At 35.4% G+C, this 27,495-nt stretch overlaps 1 protein-coding gene across 5 annotated transcripts in view; it reads left to right on the top strand.

Annotated features, from left to right (window-relative positions):
* Positions 1–27,495, top strand: part of ZEB1 (zinc finger E-box binding homeobox 1) — a 129,353-nt gene that overhangs the window by 83,541 nt on the left and 18,317 nt on the right. For all 5 annotated transcript variants that reach the window (XM_080610073.1, XM_080610074.1, XM_080610075.1 and 2 more), the window contains 4 exons: positions 16,963–17,163; positions 21,988–22,050; positions 23,621–23,782; positions 27,223–27,425. In XM_080610073.1, coding sequence (XP_080466199.1) covers positions 16,963–17,163; positions 21,988–22,050; positions 23,621–23,782; positions 27,223–27,425 — 629 coding nt within the window. The remainder of the gene's footprint in view (positions 1–16,962; positions 17,164–21,987; positions 22,051–23,620; positions 23,783–27,222; positions 27,426–27,495) is intronic.

Raw genomic sequence — 27,495 nt, forward strand, 5'->3', positions numbered from 1 at the left:
GTTTGGTTCCTTTTACGTTTTTTAATGGCTTTAAGTTGATATGAGTGGTAATACGACATTGTAATAAGTCAGAGAAGGAACCTGGATTAAAGCCAATGTGGGGAACATTCACATGTGTTTCTATGTGCTGTGTAGTAAATGAAAAGTTCAATTACTCACTCTAGTCCCTTTTTTTCTTTTTCCTCCCTACTGAACACTTGTGTGGCCTTGAGTCTTGTTAATCAACAGATGTAAGTGAGCCAGATGATGTATTGTTACAGTACTTTTACAGCTGCTGGTTTCTGGAGTACAGTGATTACCTGCAGTGGCCAAAACTAGTTGCTTCATGTTAGAGTACAGTGAGTACTAATTGATCTAAATTTAGCTGGTAAAACAAACTCAATTTTCACTTTTGCACTAAAGAGTTTTTTAAGTCAGGTAGTATTGAAACTATCATGAAGCCTTGTGAGTCTGCTATTAATGTTTTGCTCTTTATCTCTCTAGTTTCCTGATCTCCCAAAAAGAATAAATATGTCATTTATCAGCTTGCAAAAAGAAGGGTGTTCTGAATGCACGGGTAAATTTACTGACTCATGTTTTCAAGGAGGAATATTTATTTTACCTCACATGTCTCATGTTGTGCTTTAAGAAAAAATAAAACCCCAGACTCTGGGAGGGCTTTTCACAGATGTCTCTCTCAGCTTTTACCAGTGTAGAACAGATGTCTCAAGCTTCTACACAGTGTCTTTAGCGACAAAGGTTCATCCTAATATTTCTCTTTCTCAACAGTCTGGGTGTTGAGAAAAGTTGATGAGCTGACTTTGAATCCCAACAGAGTATGGATGTATTTTGTATTTTATTATTAGTGATATATACCATAATATCTTCAACTCTTTCACTAGACCTTTTACCAGGCAGCATTTCAGACTGTCTGTAACACCTTTGAGTGTTGTGTTCTCTGTGGCAGAGGAAAGTTAAGACAACTACTAGACATGGAGTCTTTCCATACAATCCTCAGCACACTGGAAACAATTTTTTTCCCATCTGCTGCTGCCTTTCCCAGAAGTACTGTTTCTGTCAGGGTACCTTGCAGAGCTGTGAGTTTTTTCTTTTTTAAACATTGCTCATCTCATCCTTCCACCTTCATTTGGCTATTTGTCTCTCATGAACATATTGATTTCCTGTTCAGTGCCTTTTCTTCAGTAGCACTCTGTTCACTGGCTGTGCTTGTGTTGTAATCCTCGATACACTTCCCTACACCTTCATTTCTCTAATTGCTTCACAGATTTCAAGAAACTAAATGCCTTTGCAGAAGTAGTCAGAGGTTGACTTAGCCCCTTCTCTGATCCTAATTGTTTTAGGAGATCATGATCATTTTTGTTATACTTTTAACCAGAAAGATGTCTCAACTGTTTTTATGAGAAACAGAAGATTAGATAGGCCTTAAAAATTGTGAGGGTATCTTCTTGGAAAAATTATCAGATTGGAAAACGCAGTTCTCATTTCAGTAGATCCAAAAGTCAGGTCTGATTACACTTTAGTGCTTCATTCTGCTTTAAATTCCATATTTTCTTATTCATTCTCCCCTAGGAAATAAGCATTGTAAGCCTAGTGATGTTTAGTATCTGAGGTATTAACAGCCAACTATCTATTAGTAAGATTCACAAACAGAGTAACTAGGTTAAAGTGTTTCATATTTATTAGCAGTATTGTTACTGTTGTTACTCTTTTTTTTTTTATTGTGTCAGTGAATTGCAGTTGGACTGACTGATAGAGCAAATAAGATTCTTAAAAACTAAAATCTGTTGTAGAAATACTGCATATAAAATTAAAGGATTACATATGTTAAAAGAGCTGCAGGTAACACTGTGTCTTTTCTGTCTTCAGTGTTTTTCTAGCTTGTAATTTTAACCAGGTAGCTGTTGAGAAATTTCTGAGAGACTGGCTGTGAAGCAGTAAAAAGCAATTCCCAAGGCAGTCAAAAGCTTTTCTCCCTGTTTAGAAGTCCTGTCTCTTTGTACAAGATCAGATACATTAAGCTTGAAAGTCATTTACCTCCTAAACGAAACATACTTATTTTTAAGCCAAGCAGTCCCATCGTGGTTTGTCAGTGCTCAGCTGTTTTTGTAACAGCCTTGACAAAGAAAAAGTCTCTGTCTTGAAGTGACTGACAGATGTTTCTTACTGTCCTCCTCAGTATTCATCTGTTATCAAGCATGTCTATTGCTTTTTTAAGGTCTTTTCTATTCATTTACGAAAGGCTGGCAAAATTAAATTTAAGAATGCCTGTAATGCAAGTCAGGTCATTTACATGAATAAATACAGGGTTGGATATTTTCTCCTTTTTTTGGAAACTGGTCTCTTTATTTAAGCTACTCCATCACTGATCCTTTGTTAGATTCTTCATCACTGTTCATTAACCTTACATATTAATTCAATGTCAAATGGAACAGCTAAGCTCTTTTAAATTAAAGTCTCAAAATGTTTAACTTCATCCTTGTGTAGACAGTGAGAATTTGGAGGTGTTGGACTAAATTGAATACAGTTATTTATCACCATTAACTAGTCTTGGAACATACCTGCTATGAAGTCCAGTATCATAGCTAAAATCTCACAGCTGTCTTTTATGCACTGATATTTTAAATCATCTTCATTTGCAGGACTCTTTCTTTAGAGTATTGACTTGTTGGGAACCTTTTACAAGCTTCACTGTGCCATGTGTTGATCCTGTACAAACATGAGTGCATGCTTTCTTGGAAATTCAGTGTATCATGTAGCTGCGTACTATAAAAAGTAATTATGAATATTTAAGAAAGAATTTAGCATTAGCTTATTAGCTACTATTCATTCAGCTCATATTACAGTAACGTTACACTAACTGAAGAATGTCAAAAAGCTCATTTCTCACTTCTACCGTGTTGTGCCAACACTTCATTTGCCCCTCCGCATAATTATAGATAATCTTCAGTCTCTCTTTTATATAGGGGGGAGGGGAAGGCAGCAACAAACTAATGACAGATTAGAAATATTTTTGCCTGTGTTTGTTTTTTTTCTGATGAGAAAATCTGAAATAGTTTAAGGAATAACTCACTTTGAAATATATAAAGAAACAAATGTGAGACTGAAGCAAAGCAGTGGGGGGAGCTGCTCCAGAGGCCCAGCAGAAGTTGATGGACAGAATGTCTTTCTCTGAAACTCACTCACATTACCGAACCAATTACTGTCGTTTTGTTTAATAAGGAAAGCTATTTCTCTTCTGATTGGAAAAATGCTTTCTTGGCCGTTGCTTCTTTAAACTAGATAAATAATTTAAATTTGGTCAAATTAGATATAAACATTGGAAATTCTTGCCCTTGTGTCAATTGTAGCTCCCTTCTTTCTATACTGGGTTTGTTTGTGAATTCCACACCTCTCTTGAGGGAAGCAGATTTTTTCCTAAGTCGTTGATTAATAAACAAATTTTCAATAGTTGATAGGAGTTTCAGTTGCTGGTAGGATTCAGAAATACGAGACTGAACTGGAATCAGTGTAATATAAGACTTAAAGGCAAGGGTTGTAATTCGGAAAGTCAATACTTGGGAGAGGAAGCAGAGATGAGTGGGAGCCCTACCTAGTGTGTGCTGCTGACCTTCAGGACAGCAGAACAGGCAGTCCATGGTCTTCTGGGCCAGCTCCATTTGTCTTCAGTTCAGGCATATAATGCTTAGTCTCAAAGAATTGAACTTATCAGATTTCAAGCTCATATTCATTGACAGACCATCAAAGTCTATGTGAAAATGTGTGTTATTCTATCTATAGATGCATATAGCTGTTAAAGGGGAAGGGGTACGCTTAACTTGAGTGCAAGTGGTCATGAGGAGTCCAGGCAGGTGCTCAAGCATTAGCAGTATTTAAGCAGAATCGCATGTTCTCCTATGGCATGCTTTTTTCAATATTTACTTATTGAATTAGTTGAGTGGTTCAAAAAACCACTTTACTAGGGATCATGTGTACACTCAGTATTTTCAGTAGTCAATTAGCTTTTTAAGATCTCTTTTTCCCTAGTAATAGCATTTTCTTCTACAGAAGTTCAGACAGAGATAGTATCATGTCATCATTTTACATCTGCTCAGAAGTTCCAGGCTTAGCAAGATATTTTCTTATTCGTTAAGGCTGCTTTGATAGATAGACTATCATTCTTCAAGGCTAGTGGTGGTGGTTTCTCAGGCTATTATTTCGTGTTTTAAGGAAAACAGTCTGAAGTGGTTTGACTAGCTTGCTAGTTCATCTAAGTAGTTTGTGTTGAGAAGTGAAGGAATTTGTTTTTTTAGTTTAGGCTAGTGCCTAAATTTAATATTTCTTTGTGTTAGAGTGTATTCGTGAGTCCATATTTCAACAAGAGGCGCTTGTATGTTTTCTTCTTCATTCTTGCAGCACTTTCTTAGTGATGCTTTGAATCTTCATTTCTGATGGGGAGCAGCTGTAGTGTCAGAGTCAGCATGGCTGTGTGATCCTAGAAGCTTGTGGGTCTTTTCTCATACCTTCTTTGTGAACCTGACTTCTTTTGAAGCATGTGCTTCACTACGTCTGTGAAATATTTTAATGGCTAAATGAGGGTTGTGCTTCAACGTGGGGGATGAAGAGCTGGTTTATCCAGTTCTTGATCAAAAAATCTAGGTATAATTGCCTTCTTGGGGAGATTCAGTAGCTATATATGAACAATTTTTGTACAGGAATGGAACAGTGCAAATCCGGATTACAGTTTTACATAAGTCAGCAACCCTGCCTTTGGAATCATCTATCATAAATTACTCGATCTTATAAAGATCTTGGTAAAATGTGTGCTGTGCACTGGGTTGACACCCTTTTGAAGTGAAGAGGTTAGTGTGGCAAAACGCGTTTATTTCCTTAGTATAATGTCTGAAATATCCATTAGGTTTCATTCCGATTTGTATAAATATACAACATTTTATTTAAATGAGTAAAAATTCACTAACATACAATTTCCTAATGTTGTTTTAGCAGCGTATATCATCCTTATGGAATGCATCTTTTGAAAATTAAACTATTTCTGAAGGTTTGTACTGCCATTTAAACAAGATAAATGAAACCTTTCATAATCTCATGTGTCCACCTGTTTAAATTGAACACCAGGGAATGTCTACCCTTGAAATCCAGTAAAATGCTGTAAATCCATTGCATTTTTTTATTGTTTCTTTATTCATGCTCCTACACTGTAGTAGGTTTCTGGGAATGATAACTGCTTGTTATCTTGCAAAATTAGCAAGAAACACTTAGAATTCAGGTGGTGCTTTATTTCCCACTTCACACAAATAAATTCTATACATTGTCAGTGATTTCATATTTTAAAATAATTAAAAATCAGTAATGTGAAAAATCTGTAATGCAAAAATGAGCCTTGTAAAAATAGAGTAGGTAATTTAAAATTGGAGAGACTTGAAACTTGCCATACTACTCCTAGACAGTAATTTTCTACTGCCGTTTTGTTTGATTAGCTGTAAATATAAATGCAAAACATTATGTGTGTGTCATATATGAGTATGCGTAAGAATCTGGTGTTATTCAAGATGCAAAGCTTCATGAAGCAAACCAGATCATCCAGATTACATACTAAAATTGTGTTTGACTACACTTTGGTATTCTAACATCTCTTTGTAATCTTTATTTTCCAGAAAAGTGAATTTGGAATACTTGATATAACAATATGTCATGATAATAACATATCATCTCTAAAAATTGTCTACCCTGAATTCAAAAGTCAGGACCCATATTTTTGAAAACTGAAACCTAGATCACCATTAAAAATGCTATTCTGTTACTGTGTGAAATCTGCGTGAAACCAGAATGTAGCTGCTCAACTTAAAAGACGAGTTAATAATAAAATTAAAGAAGTCCCTGGTCCTTTGTCATAAGCAGGAGACAGCATGGGGAGTTACTTTCATGCCAGTGTTTAAATCTGCAGTCAGAATAGATAGCCACATTTACGCATTTGACAAACTGGCTCTCTTTCAAGAGGTATATTTAGGAGATTATTTAGAGGTTAAGAAAAAATGCTGTGATATATGAAATGGAAAAAAAATATTTTCTAAATAAATTTATTTTGAGAATTTCTTAATTTAGATCATATTTATGCAACATCTATTTGAAGTTGTGAAATTTATTGTTCTGTTAATTTAGGAATGAGGAAAGAAAAATGTCAGGGCTTCATAAGGCATGGGATTCATTATGGTGATATCTCTACCATGAATATAACTTTCTTAATGGTGAAGACTTTTCTAATGGCAGTCTTATGACAGTCATAATACTTTGGGGGTAAGAAAGAGTTACTGTAATAGGCTACTCTTGTATTCAAAATGTGGCACTTGGAGTGTCATTCCTCTGCCTTGTTTCTAGGAGGATCTCAGAACTTTATAAGCCAAACTGGTACTCCTGTATTACAGTGTTTTTATTGTCTATTAAATAAATAATCACTGTTTATAAACCGAGCTATAGATGTTATAAAATCATCAGTATTATGGAATATATAATATACATTTCTATAAACATGTCAGCTGGGTCTTCCTGAGGAAGTAACCTGGCCTAATGGTACCTGAATGAATGGCACAAGATTCAGGCCTAGTCAGGTACAAGTGGATAATGCTCTGTAAGAGTGGATAACATGCAAGGGTGCCACAGGAGTGCAGTTATGTCACACAGGTTGAGTTAGCATCATGGACTGATTTTGGATACAGTTGGTAATTTGTACTAACCTGAGTTTTTAGGTACAATGCCAAAACATGGCTGTCAAGTTTTTGAGTATGGATTAAGGTAATTATCAAACTGTAGTTCAGATTAATTCTTTAATGAGGATAAATCTAAAGCAACTGCATTACAGTTGTGATGAATTTATGCTACATTTATGAATAGAAAAAGGATATCGAGTTTTTTTAGCAAGTTGGTCTGTATGAGAGAATTTGTAATTTTGGAGTATGCTACTGTGGTGTATGCGGTTTATGCCTGTATATATCTTACAGTGAGCACCTCCATCTTGCTGCAAATTCCTCTTATGGTCTGCATTCTCCCAAATTATTTGTACCCATTGGTACCTACTACCAGTATCCATTGGTACCTAGTACCAGTTAATGATGAGACAATATTCTTTGGCTCATCTTTAACTTGGTGACATTTATCTGTGTGCAAGGGTTAATTTTTAATTTTTTTTTAGTAATAAGTAATCTATTTTTAAAAACATGTCTCCAAGAAAGTAATTAATAATCTTGCCTTTAAAATACTTCTATTAGCTAACTTTTTTTATATGTGAGAATTTTTATAATGAAAAGAAGTGTCAAGCATCTGCAGTAGGAACTGTGTAGAAACAATGTGCCCATCATAGAGTGTTTTAAACATACAGGAGAGTGGTACAGTCACCAGTGGATAAATAATTTATTAAGAGTGAAATAGACTATGTAACCCATGGAAATACTTCTTCCTCTTGGTCTGTTCTCAGTTTAGTTTACTGTTTCCAGTTATTCAGTAATTGGAGGTACTAAAAGATGAAGGCTTCTCAGATATTTATGTATCTTATGCTTAATTTTAATGATCACCACACTCAGTTGTCTCAGAGGCAGTAAACCATCACAGCTGTCAGACTGTACTTGGCTGTCAGGGACACTAGTCAGATGCGTAGATTGGTTTTTCCAGTCTTCTGAGTAAAATGATAAACTATAAAACTAATCCTGGTGGCAGAAATGCAAAATTACCTGGGATGAAATAGGACATGAGGGAAAGGTTTCTACTTTTTGCCTATTTAATTTGGAGCAGAAAATGACTAGATCGTTACAGTCTAACCAGAATTAGTCTCCACAGGATATTCTTTGAAAATTCAGATTATTTTTTTTTTATCATAAAAATCGGGACTTTATTTGATATTTATGTCGTTGTAATTATATGGAAAAATTATGTGTGTTCTTCAGAAAGACAGAAATGGGCAGAGAGCAGGAGATTCAGTCACAAGTTCCTGCCTGCACATTATGTAGCTGTCCCCGCCTTCTGATTGATACTTAATTTGTCCACATGCATTCACAAATATAAACACTTGTAAAAACTTCCATGTTGAATGGGAGAGGTTTTGTCATCTATAATGAATGAACACTTTTCTGCATTTTATGAGACTGCCTTAGGGACACTTGTAAAATGGGGAGCTGAGAGATGATGAACCAAGGTATGACTTCTCCCCTGATGAATGTTAAAAGCATCAATGAAATTATTAACTTTTTTCTCCAGTAGATTAAGAAAAAAAAATGCTGGAGGAAGGGATATGGTTCTTTCTATTCACTGTAAGTTTTTGTGAATACTTCTTTAAAGTATTAAACTTACTTCACACTTCTGTAAAACTTCCTAACAGCAGCATTTGTCATGGAATTGCACAGAGTTAAGTTCTCATTTGTAGAAAGCTCTGCAACCTTGGCTTGTAAATGGTGATAACAGGTAAAGAATACAGTTAATTTTCTCATATACCTTTGGCTGTCTTGTTCCAAAATGTTATTTTTTTTCTTATGGTACTATTTTTGCTAGTTCCAAACCTATAAGCACCTTATAATAATAACACCATTTTTCAAATTATGCTGCCACTGGCAATTTCTGTATTTGCATGTAGAATTTGCATCAATCCAGAGTCTAGAGGGAGAGAATATTTCGATGATAGTTAGCCTTTTCATTAGAAAAAGGACCATAATTTGCAAATCCTGTAGAGAAATTATCATTGCAAGTCCCTCTGTCTTGCTGAAAGACTGAAAGCTTTCATTTTGCAAAGCTTTAAAGCTTCATTTTTAGCACAGAAGAGCTGCAGAGTAATGAGAATTCTCGAAGCAGCATGGTGAAAATTGCTTTTCTTAAGTTACTTTTCTGAAATATCCCTAATAAGAGAAATATTTCAAAATCAGATTTTTTTGTATGATGATATAGGTTTGCATTTCCAAATATAATTGTAGGCTATCAAACCTGAAAATACATATGTAAGTATGTATGTTTATCTATAAATACATAAGCATATGTTTTCCTGTATTTTAAACTTATTATGGGACCAAGACTACATACTTGAAATAGTAATCTGTGTACTCTCTAGTTCTCATCTACAGACTCATGTCAATTCTACATGCGACCAAATTCTCATATAAGCACGAGAGCTGATTTTAAAATTGTTTCCTGCCCTTATAAGTTGTGCAAATTTTTAACGTGTAGCATTAAGGCACTGTTACAGCATCTGGAAAGCCATTCAAAGTTACATGTATTTGGGGTGTAGTGCTTTTAGGAAAGGCTTATGTAGATCCTAGTGTACAACTGCTGTGATTTTATTGCTCAGGTTATGGACAGTTAAAACTAAAAGGCGTGTGAGCTACCTTAAGAGCTCCCAGTTCGTGACCTGTACTAAGACCCCTTGTTGAGAGGACTGCCTGCATTAGTTGTAGTGATGCTTTCTAATCATAGAATCATAGACTTATAGAATAGTTAGGGTTGGAAAGGACCTTAAGATCATCTAGTTCCAACCCCCCTGCCATGCGTGTGAAACCAGTGTCCCAAATTGAGCTTGTCATCTACAATCTTGGGAGTTATCTAAATACAGTTGAATCACTGTGTCTGTGATATTTGCTCCAAGTATCGTTTATGTCATCTCAGGGTCTAGTGCTAGGGCTGTAAGCATTACCCTCATTGTGGGGAGCTGGTCCTGACTTAGATCATTAGGCTTTGTTCCAGACTTTGCCATATTGATGAAAAAAATAATCAACTTTGAGGGTTGGTTTTAGTGTCAAATACTGATTCATTTTAAAACCATGATTTAAAATGAAAATTTGTGTTTGCACCGTTCATTTTAATGTGTGTTGTGTAAGCCAAGTCAGACATTCGGTCTCACATTTGGTACATTGTGAGCACATTTAAAATAAGCACATTTTAGAATGCTGTCCATTTGCAAAGCATTTATTTTAAACTCCAAGTTTCTTTGACTGGACCAGAAGACCAAATAATCCAGTGCATGTGTATTGAGTTGATTTCTACACCTTAGTGTGGATTAGGATTCTTGATTTTTCATGGTTTTATTGTGTCGGAATAGTCCATCAGTGTGTGTCAAGCTGCACTTGAGTAGACGTTAGTATTCAGTTAAGAGGTATGAAAACATTTTGAAAGAGATTTTTATTAGTTAAAGGAAATTATCAGAAATGTGCTTGGTGTATGTAAATATTTAGACTTACATTTTTGCAACTGTTCATGTATTTATATAAACACATGTCTGAGATGTAAGTTTGATCCCTTCAGGCAGAGGAAGGGCTGAATCCAGTTCCCTTTTTTGTGTGTGAGCACACTCATGTGTATATGTCTAAATAAACAGTAAGTTAATCTTTTATATATAGAATATAGTTCTGTTTTCCACAGTTACAGCATATACACTGTTCTTAAAACCAGAATTATTCCTCTGAAAATTAAAAATATGTTTTTAGATTAAATTTAAAATTAATTTTTTCAGAAACTGATCTCTGGCAAAAGTTGGTTCAGTTGTTTGGGGTTTCTTTTCTGGAATGATTTAATTAAGAGAGTAATACAGTTTCCTCACACTTTCCACATAATGAGATCTCATTGTAGTGTATTTTTAGTGAGTTCAACAAGCTACCTGATGCAATGTTTTCTACTACCTCCACTCCACTCTGTAGTGCTGGTGGCTATCGTTTCCTTTAGCTTTTCCCTGTGTTTCTACTTCAAATAGTAACATGATTGTGTGTGTATTATTGCACGTAAGCTACTCACTAATTTCAAGTGTATATATTAAATTGGGAGAAAAAATATGAAAAGAACATAAAGGTCTGACTTTAGTAAAGCAGTTTGTCAGTGGAGTGTCATAAGTAAGGCATTTCATTCAGGAATAGTAATAAAATTAATAGTATGACCTAAAATCTAACTATAAAATACTGAACAATAAATTATCAGGTTTCTGCCTTTGCAATATATTTTGCTTAAAATATCTTTAAGACCAGAGCGAAATAATACATAGATGAAGATTTTCAGTTGATCTGACAGAGAGTGAATGGTTTCCAAGAGATGATTGTAGGCTGTCAGAGCAGAAATCCATGAACCAAGATAGCACTTAGCAGAGCACAGAAGTTGTTCCAGTTTGTATAATCAAAGGTTTCTTTTCTAACAGTATTAATGAATAAGCTTTCAAGTTCTTCCATTAGAACTTGGAAGAGCTTCTAGAAGTAGGATTTCTGAAAGGTCAGAATCCCTCACACCTGTTCTAGATCTCCAGTCTTTTCAGCATTGAGATACTGAGCCCACACAACTCTAATGTGTTGGTGACATGTGTCCAATGTCTTAGAAAATTCAAGGGTGCTTCTGTTAACTCTAAATTCCTAAAAATTGGTTTGGGTTTTTTTCAGTGGAAATAGGTAGGATTTTGGATTAAGTATGGAAATATATGAAAGAGATGCGTAGTAAGAGTGTTGGACCAAACTGTAAGTAAAAGACAGTGACTACTGTCAGGAGCTGAAAAGATTGTAACAGATCAGGTTCAAAGCATTCTTACCTCTGTATGCTTCCAGATCCTGGTAATGCATGTTAGAGATTACAGATCAGTTCTGTTGAAGCCTGTCCTCTTTTTAGTGCAGTTCTGTGCTGTTGCCACCTGATCTCAAATTATTTTGATATATATTCCACCACATTTTTTTTTTTATCTTGTTGAGATAAGTAAATTCCTATCAGAATTTGAGTGTTATGAACTTGATTGAGTCATTCTTCGTGTTGGAAATGTTGTCCTTCATGTCACCTAAAGATTCTGAGAGCAGATCTGGGTGGGGAAGCAGTGAGTGGGTTCTGCTGCCAGTTTTTTGAGTGTTTCTTCTATTGCCACCAAGGTCACTCACCTTTCTGGGGAATCTCCCATTATAATATATGCTATGGAAACAGTGAGTCCTATAGTCTTTCATCAAAGCAGCATTAGTGCTCACCTTAAATTTCCTGGATTCACTAGTTTTAAATCAAAAAATAAAAGATTCTTTTCCTTTTAATACCATGTTTGAATTTGACTAGACATATGCATTGTTGTTTCCTAGCTGTATTCAACTAGCAAAATAATACATTTCTCTGGTTTAGCTCTTTAATCAGTAATTCCATTTGAACATATTTCTTTTTTAATTAGAGTTGTGCAACATGATACACCTTCTCTGCATTTAGGACAGTAAAAATCAAGAAAGCAAAGCTCATTTTCTGCAATTTATTTTGCAGTCATTTACTTTTAGAGCAATGAAAGCTTCAGCTACAGATACTCATTTATTGTTTAGAAGTCAGGCTACTGTAGCAAGAAAGTGATCAACAGGGAAAGAAGTAGTTATGGTTCATAATATGTGTTTTTCATGTATTGCTTTTTAATATATTTCATCTTGTATTTCAAAAGATATATAGTAATGATAGAAAATTATTTTTATTGAATAAATATTTAGTCTTCAGTGTCATTTGTAATATATATGTTGAAAATGGGTCATTTTCTATTTATCTGTAAAAGTAAAGCTAAAATTAATAATGAAACTGTTTAATGTATAATTTTATGCTAAGGTTACATGCAATATGATGGATGAAATATCTGTTATACATCACATATGCTTGTCTGGTGAACATGTATTACAGCCATGGTTCATTATCTGAGTCAGATTTAGCTTTTACAATGAAGATAAGATTCCCTTCAGTAGTCTGCTTCTTCCCTGCTGCTGATGGCCATCCCTGGAGCGGTGGTGGCTGAGGGCGACATAACTTTTCTTGCCATCACTGCTTTTCACAGAGCAGTGTCTCATCGTGGAGATATTGAGTGCTATTTATGTCAGTTTTATGTGATCCAGGATGAATTATTTTGCTTTGGTAGTCACTACTTTTAAATGACATTAACTAAAAGTAGATATTACTGAAGTTTAAAATATTTGTAGTTACTTCAGCAGAAAGCTGTAACTGCTCTTGTAAGCAAGGTTTTACATGTGTTTTTTATCTTCTGGAATATTTGGCCAAATCAGAAGTCCTTTGAAGTCATCTTTATGTATATTCAATTGAATTTCTTTTAGAAGCTTTAAGCCTCTCCATACGGCTTTTCTACTAAATGTATTTCAATTCTAGCCAAAAAGGTTTAATTATATTTATTGCTCCCAACTTAAGCAGTTACTGCAGTGCCAGGCATCAACTGAGACTCATGAACTTTGCTGTCCTCTTCTTTCAGTTGTGGCTATTCTGAGGAAACATCAAGGACAGAGGAGAAAACACCCAAAATGATGTGTGGATAGGGAAGCTCTGAATTTGGCTCTACGATTGAGCTGGAGAAGGGAGAAGGGGAGGATGTTTACCTCTGGAGTTGAATCCCAGGTGCCATAGTTTCAGGGTTTCTTTACTGTCTACAAAGAGCTGTGAAACATGTACCTAAAGCATGTCTGAAGCAAATGAAGGCAGCAGCCTGCTATTGCCACCTCTTAGTCTTGTAGGGTACCAGGAGCAGATCTGCATTGCTAAAGCTAAGCTTCGCAGCCATGCAGGCATCAGTATGGGACCATGTAATGGGATTTTAATTTTAATTAATTAAAAATACAGTAAATTACAGGGCTTGATTGGGTTTTTAGCCATCATTTCTATTAAAGAATAATACATTCTTTGAAATCAATCACTTGACTTTGAAAGTCGAGTGTTTAAAAAAAGTTGGAAAATGTCAGAATGAAGATTGTTCAAACTGTTTTAATTTGTCCCTTGCATGTGTGCATAACGATAAGATCTTTAATTATGTGATCACATAATTTTTCACAGGAGGAATAGTGCCCGGAGAATGAATTAGGGGTGTTTATTAAAGGAAGCTGTTGCCTCCAGAACCCTTGCCTTAATTGCTAGAAAGTGTAGTAATTTTAGTAGAGAGCTGCAGGAATCAAAAGCACACTCTCTAAGGCATTTGAAAGCTCCATTGAAAGACTGGATTTTATTCTCTCTCTTTTAAGGAGTTTTTATGTGATTTTAGAAAGTCACTTATTTTGGAGGTGATCTCTGTGTATATAGTTGCTGTGGCACACAGTCCAAGGTGCCTGGGCTTTGAGCACAGCTGTATTGGAATGAACAAAAGCGTGCTTGAAATATGTGAAATCCTGTATAAATTCAAAGTTCTCTGAAAAGAAAGGCACAAAACATCTTACACTGACGTGGCAATGCCAGGATTGCCAAAAGAATCCTCTGGTTTTTAAGTAGCCAGTTTCTGTTCTGTTAAATGGAGATAAACCATCAAGCTACCCACAGTCCAGTTAATTATGTGTTTTGAAGCATTCCTGCTGAATGCCATGTAAGGAAAATATATGTAATCATATGATTATATTAGATTTAGTTATACTATATTGTGTACTATAATATATAATATATACTATATAATGAATATATAAAATATAAGATATAAAGCATAATATATAATAAGGAATCCCAGTTTGGCTAACATCCCATAAGTGAGGCTTTGGGAACACTGCTGGCTGGTGGGGATAAAGAGAATGAGCAATCACTTTGCAATCTGAAAAAATGAGGCAGGCTGCTACAAATACTCAGTTCACTCCATAAAACTGAGTGTTCCATGCGTATTTGCCATCACTGTACGAGATGAGGCAAGGATCTTGTAGAGGGAAACCAGCATGTAATCATTTAGAGTTGCACATAGATAGATGGATGTTTCTGTTGGTTTAAGTACTTGACTTTCTGCTGCGTCTGGTGTGTGGGTTGCGCGTCCATCTCAAGTGTGCCGAGCCCTTTTAGATAAATTTTATTTCCCCCAAAGCTCTTTGTAAGAGGAAAACCAGAATGTTAGAGCCAGATTTCTTGCTGATTTTATTGTGTTGCCTTGTTGACAACTGCTCTTTGGTGGAAGGAACTTAAATCCCAAAGACCATTTGTTCCTTATGTTTTATGGAGAAGGTGGTATTTTAGGTTTTGCAGAGCTGGCACATGAGTGAGCATAGTGAGAATTTATTAACAAGTTTCAAGGTAAATAGAGCCATAGTAAATAGATTATATTTAAAATAAAAAAATAGGTAATGAGGAAAAGAAGATACGGGTTTTTTCTGTAAGTGTAATTCTTCAGGACAAACTTTCTGATTATAATTTCATTTTCCATGGAAACCACTCTAAACCTAATATAAGGTATTTCACTTAATTTCCCAAGTGAAACAAGGAATTTATTTTTTAAAAAATCAAGTATTCTTTATCTACAGTACTGAAATCTGAACTTTTGCTTATAAATTTTGATCCCTGCTCTTACTGATCTCCTTTCCGTGTGGCAAAGTTAAGTATGTTGGTGTTTTGTATCAATAATACTCCACATCTAACCATCACAGTAAAACCTAGTTCAGACAACAGGCCAAAATAATTTTTTCCCTGCTTTATGTCTTTTCTTGCACTTTTTTAAAATTACATTTACAATTTCTCAGACAAATAAATTCATAAATCTGCTTCGGTGAGGGAATACACCTATGTCTTCTCTTTCACACAACATTACAGCATTCCTAACAGTGCTTTTTTTACTTCACAAAACTAGTTACAGAATATAAAATGAATATCAATGTATTGATTGAAATGGACCAAATACTAGTATTCAGGCAATTTGCCTAAATTTGTCATCTTAGGTGAGATCAAATACAAGCATTACTATATTTTTTAAATAGCACTGTCTGTCTAAACTATGGAAACATAGAATGATTTTTTTAAATTCATAATGCTCTTTTGTCATGCTTACGCATGTTCTAGATGAGAGATTTTTCTCTTGAATTGAAAGGAAATGAGATAGTAGCCAGTCAGTTTATAATGTTACTCACTTTCCCTGCTCAAATGCATTTTTAAATTACTAGAATGTCTACTTAAAGAAAAAAAAAAAAGCTAACCTCAGAATAGCTATTTATCTACCTTAATAGGCTGGATTTCACATGAAAGAATCGGTCTGGCTTCTCGTGTGCTAACAGTGACAAGATGCAGGTATCATTAATTAGCATGATCATGTGCCTCCCAGGTCTAATTCTGATAACCACTGAAGGAGTACTGCAGCCATGACAAGTCTTGTTAGTTTATTCGTCAATAGATTTATTCTCTGTCTTACACTGTGTTTTGAAGCATTTCCATAAGAAATTCAAACGTGGCAATGAAGAAGTAATACACATATAGATGTAAATGTTTAATAGTTTATTTTCAGTGTGAGTAACAAGACATTTCAACAGATTGTGAAAGTGATTTTTTTTCCTAATACATAATCCTTACAGTTTAAATTGAAATGGCTATAACTGATCTTTTGTGCTTACAAATGAAGACTATTTTAATAATAATCTGCTCCCATATGTCGGAAGCATATATTGTTGTATAATCCTTTGTCCACAAGACTCTCATGATATGTTCTTCAGCCTGAAATGTAGAGTTATTACTTTTTCCTGGTAGCTGGGGAAAATACTATGCAAGATTTCCTTTCTAAGTCACCTCTGAGATTTTTCCTTTCACATACTGTTGAGTCTTTAGTGTGATCTTTGGCTGTAGCTACAAGAGCCTTTTTGCTTGAATTAGGATCACTTTAGCCCTTCTGAGTGAAATCTCCTTATTGTTCCTATTTATTGCTCCTTGATTCACATACCCATCAGTTACAGGAAAAGCCAGCCAGAAGGTGGACTGGGTGAGCACAGCTAGCATGGGTAACTGCAGACAAGGTCTTGTTTCACGGGAGCTGACAAGCGCGATTGAGCTGCTATCTCGAGTGTGGTCAACCTGGGGTCACTTGGCCTTCAGTGCCAGTTGTTTCCCTGCAGTTTTGTGGCTTCTATACCCCAGTGACTGCTATATATATACAGCTTATCCTCTTTATGCACACCTGTCTGTAACAAAATGTTGTTTAACACTAGTAAGACACGGTTCTGAAAGCTTTGGACCTCCATGCTGTAAATGAGGAGTATATTGATCAGTATTTTGCTTTTTGTCTGTCTACAGTCACCAATTATAATAATGTGGTAGAAGCAAACTCAGATTCAGACGATGAAGATAAATTGCATATAGTGGAAGAAGAAAGTGTAACTGATGCAGCAGACTGTGACGCTAGTGTGCCAGAAGATGACTTGCCAACAGACCATACAGTATTACCAGAAAACAGTGAAAGAGAAGGGAGTACAAACAGTGGCTGGGAAGATGAAGGTATGTTCATTTTCACTGATAATGCTATGTAAAGAAAGGTTTCTAAAGTGAAGATTCACTAGAACTTTTTTTCGTCACTTTGTTACCAACATTGTTCTCAGGCTAAAGTTGAAAGCAGTGCACTAGGCCAGCTACTGAGAAAAATGACTGCTACAGCTGAACCCAGGACACTGAAATAGCATGTGATAGTCACAGTCAAAAAGGAGGTTTTCTAACATATTTGTATGTATATTGTAATATATTTCATGTTCTTTTTTAATATTTGAGGCAGATTCAAAGGTGCATTCATTCCACTGGCATTGTTAAACAGGAGCTTCAAATGTAGATTCTAAAGGATGATCAGAGACTAGTCACTTGCATTTCATTTATCTTATGGCAGGTCTCTGCCATAGCTCCCGGTAAGGTTCAGGGTTTGCTCAACTTACAGAGTAAGCCATAAGCCAAAAACATGGAACAGTAGTATTCAGATGTAAATTTCTCCTTGTGAGCTGCCTCTGCCTTTTCCTTGTAAAATATTATAGTAGAAAAAAAGAAGTTTTAGATTATTAGGTTTAGAATTTGCTCTCTTATTCATAATGAATCTGTGTTTCGAAAACACTAAAAGGAGGTAAATGTTTCACATATTATGCTGCAGCTTTAGAAACTGAAAATTTGAAGCAATCAGGAAATGGGCCTTTTTTATTGTGGAATCAGATCCTGAGTTTCATAATATCACACAGCATGCTTACATTTGAGCCAAATTGGGATAAATGCATAAATTAGTGGAAATTATTGTGGAATTTGGCCTTAGTTCCCTGAAAGATAAAGAATATTTTCTGTCATATCCTTGTTTGTGTCTGATATCAAGCCACAATTCTTTAGCGTCTACCTTTTTAAAACTCGGGGTTTAAGATCAATTGCATGACCTCACATCTAAATAAACAGAAAGCAGTCAGATGGTCCCTAACTGCAATCCAGCTGAGAGAGAGCAGCTGAGAGTTCAAAGAATAGCATCAGCTCAGCCTGTTTTTACATAGCTGCTATTGCCAAGGTATGCTGTGCAGGGAAATGAGTATTTTGGAGCTAAATTATTAGGTAGGTAATTTTCTTAGTTCTCGTAATATCTTTGCTCTGCTGCAGGCTGTATCTATCAGGAACTGCAGTTACATAAAAATGGGCTGTGTGTAGACTATTTCTTGAACCCTTCAAATATAAGTGTAGGAAACCTGAAATAGGGAGCGAAGAGCAGCACTGCTGCACAGAGGTGCTGGGTGAAGACCCTTTGGACTGAATTTGCTGGAAATGTACCTACACACAGGTAGTCATAACACAATGTCTTTCCTCAGAAAACCTTCTGGGTTTTTTTGGAGCTCTAGACATGGGGTGGCATCTTTTTTGACTCCTTATTTCAAATGTACTATTTCTAACCTTTTAAAATTAGTTTTCTAAAATGAAGCATTTGAACCGAATTCTACTGTGATTGTAGATTCACTATATAGGCAATGTTTTCTCTGCCTTGGTCATTGCTGATGAAGACAGGCTTTCATCAGTGTTTAGACAGATAAAAGATTAAATAGTTGCCATACAGGATTGCTCAAACTACTGTAAATTTCTTCTGTAAAAATTATGTATTCTGAAGCCTCTTTTGTAGCAGTCTGGTGATGACTACATGAGAAAAATGAAGGCTACATTAGATTTTACGGAGCTTTGATTTTCTGTGGTAAAGTACTCTTTACTTTATTATAGCTCTCCTAGAAGGAAAGGTGTGAGACAAAAATCATTAGTCTTGGTTGCACATTAGAAATCTGAAGATTTCTAAGAGAGGAGTATTGAATACATGAGTTCTGTTATGCAGGGAAAGGTACTGGCGTAGGTGTCTATGCAACACTAATACCATTTTCAGGGCTAGCGTTTATTTTTAGAAAACATACTACAGCAGTTTTAGTAAGTTGTGTTTTATCAGTAAAGTAGTACTGAAAGTTCCTGGGTTTAGCTGAACCTGACAGAATGAGTTTTTTACATATTTATTCCCTTCACAAATGCCCAGGAATAGAAACAACACACGTAACTTTTCTTCATCAGATTAGTTTCCTTCCGTTTCCAGTCATTCTAACTGTCTTTCTGAAAGACCTTTGGAACAGGTGTTTTAAATATAAGGTGTGTATCTCAAGAGGTTTAACGGAAACGGTCAAATGGGTTTGAAAAAGTGAATCACGTGTATCCTGCACAAGTTCTTGGCTGTACGCCAGCATTCATGTGCGTGATGATTCTGTAATGTGACTTCTGTTTTCTTTAGTTTGAAGTAAAACCTACACTACAGGTGTTTGGGGTTTTATTTTAAGCAAGGGTTAAACTTACGGATTTATTATGTTAATACATTTAAAAATCTTTATTATGTATTATAAGTATTTAGCAATTCTAGAGATCTCAAGACCTGGAAATAAGGTATCTTTGAAAAATTAAAAATATCAAAAAATTGTCTAGACCTTGAAATAACCTTTAAAAATTAAGGAAGTTATGTTTTATGTTTAAGTTCTTCCTGGAACTCAAAAATTCCTTTAACACTTAAAATTTTAGGTTGAGCCTGTGTGCTGTAAGATGGATTGTGTTCTTTCTGTGTGGTGTGGTGGGTTGCTGAGGAAGGTTGCTGTACTATTCTTTATTAATTTCATTTAGGAGGAAGGCTAAACAAGTGTGACATCTTTTTGATCAAGTTTTTACTCATAAGCAAACAACCAGGCAATACCGTAAGCTGTAAATAGTGCTTGTTACATGCATATCAGAAAATTAGTTCTAAAGAATTTAAATTAGAAACTCTTGATGGGCTTTCGAGTTTGTTCCCTTCTCTGAAGATAAGACTGCAGTGAAAATTTCAATGAAGTGTGACTTTCTCCCTACAACCAAAATTTCCATTTGCTATTGGTTTTAATTTCATCAGTATCTTACCCATGCAGAGATCTTTACAGTCAGCCTATAAGGCAGTGATTTTGTCATGCATGTTCGCTGCTAGTACACACACTGCTGCCTGTGATCTGAAAATCATTAGTATTTAACCCTGGGAAGTCCCATTGTGTCTCTAAACAGCTGTTCGTAAGCGATGATGAGATACAGAAGTCCAAGAACATGTTTTAGAATTATGTGGTACGTCCAGATGTAGTGCCAAGATGGATACTTGTGACCTAGATGTTATTCATGGAAACCTGTATTTAAGCTGTCATTCAGCAGGTAGCTCAAATTTCTTCTGGAATTCAGAGCTGTGACTTCTGCTTGGTGGAACAGCAGTTTAAAATCTGTTCACATCCCTTTCTGTTGCTTCCCAGCAGCTGTGTTTGCAGCGTGGTAATCAGCCTTCTGAAGGGACAGTTGCAAAGTTGTCTTCCCATGTGGACCATACATAGCTACAAAGATGGAGCTCTAATTAACATTTCTCAAATTATTAATTATTCCTACAACATTAAGGAAGATCACTCCCTGTGGAAAAGGGCTCCTCCCTGTCTTATACCCCACTTTTAGATATTGCAAAGAGACAGTACTAAGCAGAGGTTCTGATTATTAGAATTGAGATGGTTTTCAACTTCACTGAGATTAATCTATAATGTTGTAAACTCCTTGACATTCCCTTGGGAAGCATAGCTTTTATTTATACTGAAGCAAATGGAATTTACTAGCGACACTATAATTTAAATTTCTATGAGTAATAACTTACTGATATTCTCCCTCTTCCACAGAGCCTATTTCATAATGGAGAAAAATCACAAACCCTTTCTAAATAAAAGTAGTGGGTTTGTATCATGATTGTTTTTAAGAAATTAAATTTTGGATTTAAATTTTGCATTGCATTCTGAACCAAATCTGTGGTATCATGAGCCAAAATTATAATTAGTTCAGAATCCAACATAGCTTTCCTAAGCACTGACAGAATGGCATCAGTGTCCTTTCCAATAGGAACTTCCCAGTTCAGGTGACCCCGCAAACATAAATTAGGAACAACTTGGGCTGTTTATTGATTTGAATCCACAACTATAGTGAGTTAAAACTTCCATGCTGCATCCTTCAGTGCTGCAGCTGAGCAGGAGCTGGTAGAGTTTTGGAGGCAGGTAGGCTCCGCAGCATTAGTTCTGTGGACATCTGGTACCTGCAAACTTGTACTGAATATTAGAATCGATACATAAAACATTTTTGTAGTGGGCAGTTGATCTGAATTGGAGAGCGTGTGTTTAAAATCCTTGTTTGTTTAAGCAATGGCAGCCTAAAAGTGGTTTCTAGATGATTTACAAGAAAGAGAACACATTAAGTAGTTGCTCGCAGACTTGACCAGCAAACTGTCAGTCATTTCAAAAAACTGCTAATTGGAGAGAACAGTTTTTTCATATATTTGGTTTATGATACTTTAGTTTCCAGAAATAATATTCCAGTGTATCATAGATCTACATTTGTAGATAGGGTTATTTAAGTAGCTGACTCTCTATTTGCTGGAGAAATACACTGTCCCTGTCCTTCTCTTAAAATTATGGTTAGTGTTTAATGTTGCTCCATTTTAAAATTTCATTTCTGTAATCATGGAATATGTTTGTGGTTCAACTGATTGCACTCTGCTGAAATAATGTGCAATCCATATTTTTGAAAGAACATTGTGTTTAAATGCAGTTCTAAACAATACAGAAATAGGAAAAAATGCTGAAGAAGTAACTCAAATATAAGCTGACCTTTGAAGGTCCCTTCAAACCCAAACTGTTCTGGGATTCTGTGATATTTAAGTCGCTGAGGTGTGTGTGGCTTTTTTATGTGTGTTTTGGGTTCTTTTTAAATATTCATTCTTCTTTTTTGTGAAATGTACTATTTCAGCTGGAAAAGAAACGAAGGAAATCCTGGGGCCTGAAGCTCAGACAGATGAAGTTGGATGTACAGGTATTTATTTGTTAATCTGAGCCCTTTATTCATAAAGTGATATTGAATTTGGGCTAGGTGAGTATCCTTCTGAAGTCTCTGAAGTTCTCCCACCTCTCTTTATAAACTGCTTTGCTCTTCCTCAGTAGATGTCTTAAATTGTAAACTGTTCTAGCTGAGGAAGAATAGTCTGGGCTCCTTTTGGATGTCCTGCATCTGAAGGTGTTGATGACTAGTGACACAGAGCTGTCCCCTCCCATGAGGGCTGGCTGCAGCAGCACATCTCCTAAGGGCAAAACAAGGAATAGCATTGATCTTGCATGTAGATATTGTTTTAAACTAATAAGGAATATACCAAAGTAAACTTAAGCTCATACTGTATCTTATTATCAACTCCTCTGTTTATAATGATTGTACGGAAGGTAGAATAAAATGTGTACTTCAGTTTAAGAACCAAACAAAACCAAATGCTTTGTTATTTTGTTATTTCTCTGTTTGACAAAAAAAGTAACTTATAGCCCATCAGCTTTTAAAAATATTTTTATACTTTCTTTTTTTTTTCTTTTAATGCCCATAACACTAAATAATTCAATGTTATCAGGGTAACCTTTATTTAATGAATGAGTAAATTACTTTGGTATGTTTAAAACTGTAGATTCACACATTCTTTTTAGTTACTACAAAGTCAGATGTCTCCAAACAAGTATGGAGAGCTACATTATGTATTGTATATATGTCTATATGTGAGAGACAGGCACATGGCATAAAAAGATTGTGTCAAATTGTAAATTGAGTGTGTGACTTCACACAGGGAAAACTCCTTCCTATTAAAAATGTACCTCATGTTATTAAAAGTGGGGGAGATCTATCATGATTTAGCGTGTCACAGGCAGAGCTCTTACAGAATGTTCCACCATGGTAAAAGTAAACTCAATGAACAATGTATTTAGGCAAATACTTGGTAGTAAATATTTATCATACAAACATGAAGTAAAATATTTATTATTTGTCAACATTGAAATATAGTTCTTCATTTATTGTTTTCTTAAGTTTTAAACTGGGAAATGTTGAAGAATGTTGACTAGATCTGAAACTTGATAGCAGAAAACAGGCCACTCAAATTTCAAGTTTGCTGCATTTCAGCCAGCCAACTTGCTTATCAGAGTTTAAATATCTTCTGGGCTTGCACTAATGAGCAGGTCTTAAATACATTAAAAATTATGTGTTGAAGGCAAAAAAATTACATTTGCAAACATAGGAGCCAAGATTGTAAGATGGCCTTCAAACTACAAGGGCTAAATCAAATTAAAGGGAGCTTTTCAGGAAGTTGAACAGCTAAATCTGAAATGATAAAAATGCACTGAGTTGAAGAGCCAAATGTGTTTTAGTCAAAATGTTGTTATGCCACTGGTTCTCTGTTTTAAAACTTGTCATATTCCTTCATCTAGAAGAGCTTGAACTGTACAACTATTTGTGAAGAGTTTTGAAATCCCTGGGTAGAGGGTGGTTTGGCAATGTGAATTACTGAATCTCATTTATGTTCTTTTTAAACTATTCGTTTCATATCTTGTGTCTTGTTTTTCACTCGTAGTAAAAGAAGATGAATGTGATTCTGATGCAGAAAATGAACAAAACCATGACCCTAATGTTGAAGAGTTCCTACAACAAGAAGATACAGCTGTTATCTACCCTGAAGCACCTGAGGAGGACCAGAGACAAGGCACGCCAGAAGCTAGTGGGCAGGATGAAAATGGTAGATATGCCACCAGTTCAGTTCTGACAAATAAATTGTACTAACTACTGGACCCAAACATTCTGTTGTATTTTAGAAGACAGCAGTGCATATACATATGACTTTGTGGGGTGAGGGAGAATCTTAGTTAAATAATTATATGAGGATGGGATCATCACGCAAAAAACAATACTACCTGATTTGGTAAAACAAGACATGCACAGGAGTTCAGTTGTATGGGTACCTAATTGATAATCCTAAGTAACAGGAAATAAAAATTCAAGCTTTCATAAATCATTCAACAGCACGATATGAAAGAACAGAACAAATATTTATTAAATATAATGGGAGTGAAGCAAAATAGCGTGATTTTGTGTAAGAATAACTTCAGGGGAGTTGTAACATGTTCCTTTCCTTTTTTATATTTCTAAACAAAGCACCCAAAAGGACATATTAGGTAGGAGTTCTTTCATTAAGTAGCCAGTCTATGACAGGCTTTTGGGTATTTTCCTGAAAAAACAGCAGTGGAGAAAAAAGAAATATTGTTTATACAGAAATATTTATGTAAAAAAAATTACCTGTTATTGTTTTTACGTAGAAGTCTTTTTTTCCTCTAAGTTTTGTGCTTAAAATGCTGCTCTGAGTGAGATGAGAAGTCATACTTTGTTCATCGTGAAAGACTGAAGGCTTCTTCATCATGAAATATTTGAAGGCAAAACCTGTTCAAATTGGTTATGCATTCTGTTCTGCTTTCTAATGTGTTCAGCTTTCCTAACCTTTGACAACTGCAGTTTCAACCAGATTGTGTTCCTTTATTGTTGTGTTTAAGATTTGTCAAAAGAAAGTAACATCCTACATAAAGGGTTAGGAGTTGTCTTCTATTCATTTAAAAAAATGTGCGTAATTGACAAAAACCTGTCATTGTAGCTGTATTACTGTACTGGAGTCTAAAGGAGAGCAGTGAATGGGTTAACATTAACAATTTTGTTCTGCTGTTCAAGAGATTTTATGTTATTAAAGATTTTTAAAAAAAAGTAAATTAAAATATTTGAGAAATTTAAACTGTGTATATGCCTGTTCATATACAGAAATAGGACCTGAATTACAAATATTTTGTGGTATACTTTACAAGTTTTGCACAATTCAATTAAGATACATGCTCAATAGTAGCATCTTAAAAAATACAGGTAATTGAAGATGTTAGTCTGTGATTCCAGTGGCGCAGATCGTCAAGTTAGTTTTACAGCCTTGCAATATAATTTCCATGTAATCTTTAAAAAAAATACACATTTTAATCAAAAATTTAAATTGAAACTAGCCCAGTAGGTTAACAGGAAAGTATTTTGAAAACCACGATGCTGAAAAATAGTGTTCAGTGTTTTAATCTTTTGGAACAGAACATGCCAAAAATATAGTGATATTTGATAAAGATACATGATTCCAAACCAGGGGACTGAGCAAGAGAAGTGACAGAGAAATAGTGGCTTTGGGAAACCACTGCCATTTTGCCATTTGCTCCAATGGAACAGAATTTAAATTAACATATTTCTGTCATTTCCACTGAGTTGTATTTGTGCAGAAATGGAGTATTCTTTATGTCAGGTGAATTGAATTGTAGATGGAAAAAAGAGGATTGAAGGGAAGCATGTTGTATCTATGCGTGTGGAGGCAGGTTAATTTTTGGAAAACCTGGCTAATCCAGGAAAAGCAGAAAGGAGTAGAAGAACACAAAAACCAGTGTAATACAAGTGTGACCTTGACTGTTACCATAACAAGTGTAGAAAAACATATATGACTGAGAATGGGTTGGGGTTTAGTAATAATGAAAACTGATCTGACTCTTCCTTTTCACTGTTGCAAGAACAATAGCACATTCAGTAAAAATAAAGTCAGTAAATTCCACACAAACAGAGTGAATTGTTACTTTATAGCGCATATAATCAATCTATGGTGATAAGTCCTGAAAGAGGTCATGGAGATAAATAATTCAGAAGTACTTTGTAAAGTACTGATTAATTTTATGAGTATTAATAATGCTTATAGTTCTGCAACTTAAGATGACAAGGATAGAATATGTTACTGTTATATGGGGCTAAATATATGCTGATAAGAAGAGATGGAGTTAAAACTTCATAAATGTTGACTTCTCAGAAATAGACTTGTGAAACTGATACTCAGCTTCAATCTGATTTCACTTTGTCCTGTACTGATACAGACATAACTTCATGAAAGCCAACAGAATAAATTCTGCGGATCATATTAGAATCATAATTATGGCCTCATGTTTGATCTCTCTCCTTTCTGATCTGCAGACAGCTTGTCCTATTAGCAGGTACATGATGTGTCATAGAATCATAGAATGGTTTGTGCTGGAAGGGACCTTAAAAGGTCATCTAGTCCAACCACCCTGCGGTGAGCAAAGGCATCTTCAACTAGATCAGGTTGCTCAGAGCCCCATCCAAGCTGAGTTTGAATGTTTCCAGGGATGGGGCATCTGTAACCTCACCGGGCAACCTGTTGTATTACCTCACCACCATCATTATAAATTTCTTCCTTATATCCTGTCTAAATCTACCCTCCTTTAGTTTAAAACCATTACCCATTGATCTATCGCTACAGGCCCTGATAAAAAGTCTGTCCCCATCTTTCTTGTAAGTCCTCTGTAAGTACTGGAAGGCCACAATAAGGTCTTCCCAGAGCCTTCTCCAGTCAGAAAAACCCTAACTCTCTCAGCCTGGCTTCATAGGATAGGTGCTCCAGCCCTCTGATCATTTTTGTGGCCCTCCTCTGGACCTGCTCCAACAGGTCCAGGTATAAGAATTATAAACCACATTTCTAGGGGGGGTTTTTTGTTTGTTTTTGTTTTGGTTTTTTTTGTGTTGTTTTTTTTTTTTTTTTTTTAATTTCAGTTCTCTTTTTCACTTGGAATTCTGTGTTAGGTAAAGAGAAAGAAAATATTCTCTGCAACTTGTAAATATTATTTATAATATTTATACTATCAGGAGCTGAAAATAGGATGCTATTAGTTTTTTCAGTGATAGACTTAAATTTGTAAACAGGATTTGAAGATTGTCTGTGATTGAGTCAATCAGATCTACAAAGATTGCTAGATCTTCAGCTATGTTTCACAATTTTCAGACCACTTTCTAAACAGAAATACATATATATATATATAATCTCTAGTGCTATATTAGGAAGTCCAACAGACTCAAGGAGAGGTGTGGGTTTGGGTACAGTATTGAACTTTCAGCAGTGTACACAGAGCAATCATACCACAGTGTAGTTAGTAACATAATATGTGTGGAAAAGATACAAATTGTCATTTTTCTAAAACAGATGGAGCTTCTAGCAGCTGCATGCTGTCTTACAGTAATATATGTAAATGTAAAGCATGTCTGTTGATAGTAATAAATTTGGAACTTAAATTTATTTAAATATGGTCTATTGTCTCTCCTGTGTAGGAACGCCCGATGCGTTTTCCCAGTTGCTTACATGCCCATATTGTGATCGAGGGTACAAGCGTTTTACCTCTTTGAAGGAACACATCAAGTACCGCCATGAAAAAAATGAAGATAACTTTAGTTGCTCCTTGTGCAGTTACACATTTGCGTACAGAACACAGCTCGACCGCCACATGACGTCACACAAATCAGGAAGAGATCAAGTAAGTGGAGTTTGAATTAAGGAGTTGTCATCCTCTGTAACAACGCTGTGATTTGTTATGTGAGCAAAAA

This window comes from Psittacula echo (genome assembly GCF_963264785.1).
Source record: "Psittacula echo genome assembly, chromosome: 2".
In the NCBI taxonomy this organism is placed as follows: domain Eukaryota; kingdom Metazoa; phylum Chordata; class Aves; order Psittaciformes; family Psittacidae; genus Psittacula; species Psittacula echo.